The sequence below is a fragment of the Oncorhynchus mykiss genome, chromosome 19, assembly GCF_057628025.1.
Source record: "Oncorhynchus mykiss isolate SJ-2025 chromosome 19, ASM5762802v1, whole genome shotgun sequence".
NCBI lineage: Eukaryota > Metazoa > Chordata > Actinopteri > Salmoniformes > Salmonidae > Oncorhynchus > Oncorhynchus mykiss.
Genome location: NC_143040.1, coordinates 25,123,632 through 25,132,069, shown reverse-complemented (window position 1 = coordinate 25,132,069; position 8,438 = coordinate 25,123,632). Strand labels below are relative to the sequence as shown.

Sequence of the window (8,438 nt, the reverse complement as noted above, 5' to 3'; positions counted from 1 at the left end):
ATTAATGAGCTTGCCTTGACTGCCCTTTGAAACACCTATATCAAGCAACTTGGATGCAGGGAGAAGTGTTGCTGTAAAATCATCTCCGTTTTTTTGTAATACATCTCCCGTTTGGCATGTCTCTCGTGATGCAGTTCACAGCAGCACTGACGGGTGTGTTGACCTGACAACTGCGTTTGAGTTTTGAACGACCCTTTTGTTCCATGCAGGCTGAAGACCTAGCTAGCCTGTAACTAGCTACCCCCAGGCACAGCCAATAGATGAATAGGGTAAACTTTCAATTATATTTGCTGACACCTCACTGTCAAATGTTGGCACCAGTGGAGTAGCTATATAGCAATATAAACCACGCTCCTCTGCAAACACGCCTTCTCTGGTGTTGGTTTCACGGTGGTCCTTATTTAAATTAGATAAGAGAATATCATGTTGTATGAAAATGAGAGTTAAGGTGATGTCACCTTAACCCCTTAATAATGAATCCAAGTGTTTGACATGGGGAGGGGACCAGTAATTTATGATAAAACTTTATAAATGTAGAAGCAACAGTGACCTTGATGATTTTCCCATTACTTTTTTTTTTTAACCAAAAAGGTGCCCCCTCCGAGCTGCGAAAGGCAGCAATAAGCAATACGGCGTCTAGTCTGCTGGAAAGCCACACGAAGAAGACACCAACTAATAACATCCTTTCTTTTCAGTGTGTACGGAAGTAAACAATGACCAAGAACAATTTACACATGAGCGTTTTTTCATTGTTATTTGGACATTTATAAATACCATGGAACTCAAAATATGGCTCATTTAACTGCGCAGCATCACATTCCCCATCTATTATTTAATTCGCGTTAGAGACAGGACTTGGTTGTTAGACGTTATCTTGGTATCGCTAGCTGCTAACAATGGCTAACTGTATGGTTTTTCACACTCAAATAGCCTCCATCATGGAGGTGCTAGCAAATACAGCCGTGGCAGAGATCTGTAAACTCGTAGATGACGACTATGCAGTGTTTCGTTTGGAAATAACTCAAAGCCAGAAAGAAAACAGAGGATTGCGGAGGAAACTACTGGAAATGAAGGTGTCACGGGAGCGCGCAGATAGAACAATGCGAGAGCGCGTCCTCGCCAATCGTCCCAGTAGTGTCAAGATCCTCGACCGATACAGAGGAATGGCAAGAGGTACATTTTGTAGGAGGCTGCGGAGCAGGTCGCCGTTCATATATAGCTCAGTGCCTGTTGCCCCGTTCCCCTCTGCACGTGTTCAGATGTGTAACCCAGAATTGGGTCTTGGTCAGTTTTTGGATAGAATGCAATAATTCTCCTGATTACTTGACTACCTTGCGCAAAAACACAATATCATATTGTAACCAGATCCTTTATTTACTGTATTTCTTATTATTTACTAATTGAAAACAATGTGATGCATGGAACATAATCGGCCTACATCAATCAATTAATAGTATATCAAGTAGTTATGAGAAGTGTTACCTTGCCAATTCTAGACAGCATCAATAGTGTACAATATACCGTTGAACATTAGCAGTAGCTAACCGAACCACCTCTTTTCCTCCAATCAATCTCTCGAGTGAAGGACATCTCACTGGAGGCCACAGGAACGTTGTGAAGCCAGCAGGGCACAATACATGGAGAGATGACCAACCAATCACTGTTGATGAGGGGTGTGGAACCTCAAACCAGCATGTTATCATGATAGAGGTTAGTGTAACAGTGTTGCATTGAAAATTACAATTACTTTGTAACTCAAATGTGGCCTGTCTATCTTAGCCTAGGCCACTCTGACATTGCTCATCCATATATTCTTATTCCGTTCCTTACTTAGATTTGTGTGAATTGGGTATTTGTTGTGGAATTGTTAGATATTGCTGAACTGTCGGAACTAGAAGCACAACCATGTGTATGTGACCAATCAAATTTGATAGATTGATCTGTCCTTGCTAGGTGCCCCGCTAACGCCTTCTCTGGGTTGGTATTATGCCTATTATCTCAACACCTTCCTTTTCATATAGAATTAGCTTGAGCACTTCATACCATTTTAATACCACAGTGAATATACCTATTTACATTATCAACACTTTTTCCCTTTCTTGCCCTAGTTTGGCGCAGTGGTAGCATATTGGGCAATTCTGGAAGGTTGAGCACCTCTGGGAGCCTCAGGGCCTCTCCTTCCTCTTCCACGTCCTCTTGACATTGTGGAGGCACGGTCGGCAGAGAACTGCCCTGGTGGGGTCTTCCCCATCTCCTCATTATGTGTCCTGCCCACACCATCCAGAGGATATTCACATTTTTCCCATGTAGACCTGCACAAGTCTGGTTCATCCTTGGGAGCAATTTACAAACGCTTGAAGGTACCACGTTCATCTGTACAAACAATAGTATGCAAGTATAAACACCATGGGACCACGCAGCCGTCATACTGCTCTGGAAGGAGACGCATTCTGTCCCCTAGAGATGAATGTACTTTGGTACGAAAAGTGCAAATCAATCCCAGAACAACAGCAAAGGAACTTGTGAAGATGCTGGAGGAAACGGGTACAAAAGTATCTATATCCACAGTAAAACGAGTCCTATATCCACATAACCTGAAGGCCGCTCAGCAAGGAAGAAGCCACTGCTCCAAAACCACCATAAAAAAGCCAGACTACGGTTTGCAGCTGTACATGGGGACAAAGATCATACTTTTTGGAGAAATGTCCTCTGGTCTGATGAAACAAAAATAGAACTGTTTGACCATAATGACCATCGTTATGTTTGGAGGAAAAAGGGGGAGGGGGGTCTTCCAAATGGACAATGACCCCAAGCATACTTCCAAAGTTGTGGCAAAATGGCTTAAGGACAACAAAGTCAAGGTATTGGAGTGGCCATCACAAAGCCCTGACCTCAATCCTATAGAAAATTTGTGGGCAGAACTGAAAAAGCGTGTGCGAGCAAGGAGGCCTACAAACCTGACTCAGTTACACCAGCTCTGTCAGGAGGAATGTGCCAAAATTCACCCAACTTATTGTGGGAAGCTTGTGGAAGGCTAGCCGAAACGTTTGACCCAAGTTAAACAATTTAAAGGCAATGCTACCAAATACTAATTGAGTATATGTAAACTTCTGACCCACTGGGAATGTGATGAAATAAATAAAAGCTGAAATCATTCTCTACTTTTAATCTGACATTTCACATTCTTAAAATAAAGAGGTGATCCTAACTGACCTAAGACAGGTAATTTTTACTAGTATTAAATGTCAGAATTTGTGAAAAACTGAGTTTAAATGTATTTGGCTAAGGTGTATGTAAACTTCTGACTTCAACTGTATATGTGAATAACTCACATCAGAGTGTTTAAATAAGTTCCGATCATAATCCTTTACTCGGGTGTTACACGTTGCAGGTCACGACATCCTAATCAGACACTCATAATGCACCTGTTTATCTATCCTAGATATGTGTCCCACTAGCGCCATCTCTGGGTTGGTATTATGACTATTATCTCAACACCTACGACATTGTTATCCAATTCAACTCATGTACCGGTAATAACCTCCTCTCTTCTTGTCAGTCTGCAGATGGAGAGGCTGCAGGTACTGGAGGATCGTGTCTGGTCAAGCAGGAGAGGACTGAAGGAGACGACCCACAACACAGCAGAGAAATCCAGACTGTAGACATGGGGGACCATTCCACCACCGCTATGCCCCAGCCCAGGACCAGACGCAGCATCACGGAAGTCAGTGGAATGCCGAACGCCGTCCTCAAGTCCGAGACAGACAAAGAGACTTTAACTGTAACCAAAAGGCTTTTACACACAGGATCTGACCACAGGTCAGACCCAGAGAGACTGAGGCTGGGGCCACTGGGCTGTCCTGCTGTTCCTGGCTCAGAGTACTTACCATTATTTCGTCAGAGCCAGATGACGGATCATTCCTGTGGAGATGGTGATCGTGACGCGTTAGACACAAGCAGTGATGATCCGTCTTGTTCTTACTCTACAGAGCTGGACCCTGGCAACATGCCCTTGGGTTTAGAGACACAGACTGATATGTCTAGAGGGGACTGGAACCGGTACAGTAGTAGTGTATACTTTGAAGGGTGCCTAGATAAGAAAGGGGAGGGTCTGGTCGTAGATGAAGTGAAAGTGGAGGGCGACACTCCTCCCACACGGAATGGAGATCGTCACCTTGGAGACGGACACTCACAGGGCAGAGATTTCTTAGATTACAGGGAAAGCTTAGAGACAAATCCAAATGTCACAAACCACTGCACTTTACACGCATTCAGGGATGGCGACCCAGTGTCCACGTCGATGGGACCTTCCGACCCACACGGCTCAAATGACAGGGCTAGAGCCCAGGCTCAGGGAGGGGAAGCCACATCAGGCAATAGTAAAGATAAACGGTTCCTCTGCATGTTCTGTAATAAAGGCTTCAGCTGCCTCCAGAAGGTGGAGATCCACCAGAGAGTCCACACAGGGGAGAAACCCTTCAGCTGTACCCAGTGTCAGATGCGTTTTGCCCAGACTGGTGACCTAAAAAGGCACCAGAGGGTCCACACGGGGGAGAAACCATTCGGCTGCCACCTGTGCCGGGCTAGTTTCTCCCACTCCTCCAGCCTGAAAAGGCACCAGAGGGTCCACACAGGGGAGAAACCCTACAGTTGCCCCCAGTGTGAGAAGAGGTTCTCCCACCAGCACCATTTGAAGATGCACCTGAAGGTCCACACGGGAGCGAGGTCGTTTGCCTGTACGCACTGCGGGAAAAATTTCTCAGAGAGGAGCTACCTCAGAATACACCAGCAGAAAAAACATTCCATTCTATAACATAGAAAGTAACCATTCTGCTCAAAGTTTAGATCAAACCTTGCATTAAAGACAAAGATTAATTTATTGTTGTCAGCAGAAAAAAAACAGAGGTGCATTTGGTATAACAAGAGTTACAGATTTCAGTGTTGAATATTCCTGAGTAGAATATTGCATTGAGATAGTGTGATATATAATATATACAGTGCCTTCGGGAAGTATTGAGACGCCTTGACTTTTTCCACATTTTTTTACATTACGGCTTTATTCTAAAATGGATTAAATTAAACAAATCCTCAGCAATCTACACACAACAACCCATAATGCGAAAATAGGTTTTTAGACATTTTTGCAAATGTATTACCAATAAAAAACACCTTATTTGCATACAGTACCAGTCAAGTTTGGACACCTACTAATTCAAGGGTTTTTCTTTATTTTTACTATTTTCTACATTGTAGAATAATAATGAAGACATCAAAACTATGAAATAACACATGGAATCATGTAGTAACCAAAAAAGTGTTAAACAAAGATTCTTCAAAGTAGAGACCCTTTGCCTTGATGACAGCTTTGCACACACTTGGCATTATCTCAACCAGCTTCATCTGGAATGCTTTTCCAACAATCTTGAAAATGTTCCCACATATGCTGAGCACTTGTTGGCTGCGGAGGCAGGGACTGGGAGACTAGTCAGGAAAAATGAACGGAGCAAAGTACAAACAGATCCTTGATGAAAACCTGCTCCAGAGCACTCGGGACCTCAAACTGGGGCGAAGGTGCACCTTCCAATAGGTCAACGACACTATGCACACAGCCAAGACAATGCAGGAGTGGATTCGGGACAAGTCTCAAAATGTCCTTGAGTGGCCCAGCCAGAGCCCGGACTTGAACCCGGTCAAGCATTTCTGGAGAGACCTGAAAATTGCTGTGCATCAATGCTCCCCATCCAACCTGACAGAGCTTGAGAGGATCTGCAGAAAAGAATGGGAGAAACTTCCCAAATACATGTGTGCCATGCTTGTAGTGTCATACCCAGGAAGACTCAAGGCTGTAATTGCTGCCAAAGGTGCATCAAAAAAGTACTGAGTAAAGGGTTTGAATACTTATGTAAATGTGATATTTCAGTTTTGTTTTTGTAATAAATTAGCAAACATTTCTAAACCTGTTTTTGCTTTCTCATTATGGGGTATTGTGTGTAGATATAATTTTTGATTAAGGCTGTAACATAAAAAAAAATGAAAAAAGTTAAGGGGTCTGAAGACTTTCCAAAGGGACTGTAAAGCCTAAAGTTTGTTGCATATTGTGTTTGTACTGTAAGCTCTACAATGTTCACGAATGCCTGTTTCATTACTTCCATTCAACTATTGTTTCGACATTTTTTTATAAGAAAATTAAGGCAATTTATCAAGTACATGCAGATTTTTAGTTCAGACACAATACCCCATGATGTCAAAGTCGAATTATGGTTTTTCAAAATGAAAAGATGAAATGTCTTGAGTAAGTTAGTTTTCAACCCCTTTGTTATGCCAAGCCAAAATAAGTTCAGGAGTTAACATTTGCTTAACAAGTCACATAAGTTGCATGGACTCATTGTGTGCAATAATAGTGTTTAACATGATTTTTGAATTACTACCTCATCTTTGTACCGAACACATCTGTCATGTCCCTCAGTCGAGCAGTGAATTTCAAACACAGGTTAAACCACAAAGACCAGGGATGTTTTCCAATGCCTCTGAAAGAAGGGCACCTATTGGTAGCTGGGTTAAATATAAAAAGCAGACATCAAATATCCCTTTCAGCATGGTGAAGTTATTAATTACACTTTAGGTGTATACAATATTCCCAGTCACTACAAAGATACAAGAAGGAAACCGCTCAGGGATTTCACCATGAGGCCAACGGTGACTTTAAAACAGTTATAGAGTTTCATGGCTGTGATAGGAGAAAACTGAGGATGCATCAACAACATTGTAGTTATTCCACAATACTAACCAAATTAACAGAGTGAAAAGGAGGAAGCTTATACAGAATAAAAAATATCCTGAAACATGCACCCTGTTTGCAACAAGGCACTAAAGTAATACTGCAACAATTGTGGCAAAGCAATGTCCTTAATACAAAGTGTTATGTTTGGAGCAAATACAACACATTACTGAGTACCACTCTCCATATTTTCAAGCAAGCATTATGTTATGGGTATGTTTGTAATCGGTAAGGACTGGGGAGTTTTTCAGGATAAAACAAACAGAATGGAGCTAAGCACAGGCAAAATCCTAGAGGAAAACCTGGTTCAGTCTGCTTTCCACCAGACACTTGGATATGACTTGACCTTTCAGCAGGACAATAACCTAAAACACAAGGCCAAATCTACACTGGAGTTTCTTACCAAGAAGACAGTGAATGGCTGAGATATTTATCTATTTAATTTTCAATAAATGTGCAAACATTCAAATAAACAAAGATTGCTCGTTTTCAATGGGAAAGAATGATTTTTTTCTTCAATTTGTGGGGGTGTGGTAGACTGGAATTCTTTCTTATGACATGAATACCGACACAGAGTATACAGTTTACATGTAACCAGGTCAAAAATCCCGATCCTACGGTTCACAATGCTCCCACGTAGGGAATTGGAGCATGCGAGAAGAGCCCTGTGATTTGAGGGTAGGCCTGCAACAGTTGTAGCTTAGGTCCAGTTGCAGAGTCAAAGAGAGTCATATCTATGGTCACACAGTTGTTGTAGAAGACCGGAAGCGGGGAACTATGTCGGACAGAATGGGAAAGCTAGCTAGCTACAACGAGAGGACTAGAAGGATAAAGGGCTACTATGCCTTTTTAACACTATCAACAAGGCAGGTCCTACAGGCTGTAGTTTTGTCTCACCTGGACTACTATACAGCCGTGTGGTCAGGTGCCACAGAGAGACCTCGGAAAATTGGTTGATGCTGGTTGATGCTTATTTATAAAACCCTCTTAGGCCTCACTCCGTCCAATCTGAGATACCTACTGCAGCCCTCATCCTCCACATACAACACCCGTTCTGCCAGTCACATTTTGTTAAAGGTCCCCAAAGCAAGAGTCGCTCCTCTTTTCAATTCGCTGCAGCTAGCGACTGGAATGAGCTGCAAAAAACACTCAAACTGGATCTCTTCATTCAAAGACAATCATGGACACTCTTACTGACAGTTGTGGCTGCTTCCTGTGATGTATTGTCTTTACTTTCCAATCCTTTGTGCTGTTGTCTGTGCCCAATAATGTTTGTACCATGTTTTGTGTTGCTACCATGTTGTGCTGCTACCATGTTGTGTTTTCATGTGTTGCTGCCATGCTATGTTGTTGTCTTATGTCTCTCTTGTCGTGATGTGTGTTTTGTCCTATATTTGTTATTTTTAATCCCAGCCCCGTCCCCACAGGAGGCCTTTTGCCTTTTGATAGGCCGTCATTGTAAATAAGAATTAGTTCTTAACTGACTTGCCTAGTTAAATAATAAATAAATAATAATAATTAACACGGGGGTGTTTATTAGTAAGGAGTATTTGAGGATTTGGCTATTCTGACAAATCTATGGATAGCATAATTCCGTCTTTCAAACAGGAAGAAATGGGCTCAAACAAAGCCTTCTTGTAGTTAGTAAAGTCGAATTCAA

The 8,438-nt window shown here is 42.3% G+C and overlaps 1 protein-coding gene across 1 annotated transcript; it reads left to right on the top strand.

Annotated features, from left to right (window-relative positions):
• The first annotated feature begins 596 nt into the window (after nucleotides 1-596).
• LOC110498486 (uncharacterized) lies at nucleotides 597-5,183 on the top strand. Its single transcript, XM_021575128.3, has 3 exons — nucleotides 597-1,173; nucleotides 1,586-1,710; nucleotides 3,560-5,183. The coding sequence occupies exons 1-3, from the start codon at nucleotides 897-899 to the stop codon at nucleotides 4,811-4,813; spliced, it is 1,656 nt and encodes a 551-aa protein (XP_021430803.3). The 5' UTR covers nucleotides 597-896; the 3' UTR covers nucleotides 4,814-5,183.
• Nucleotides 5,184-8,438: the final 3,255 nt, after the last annotated feature.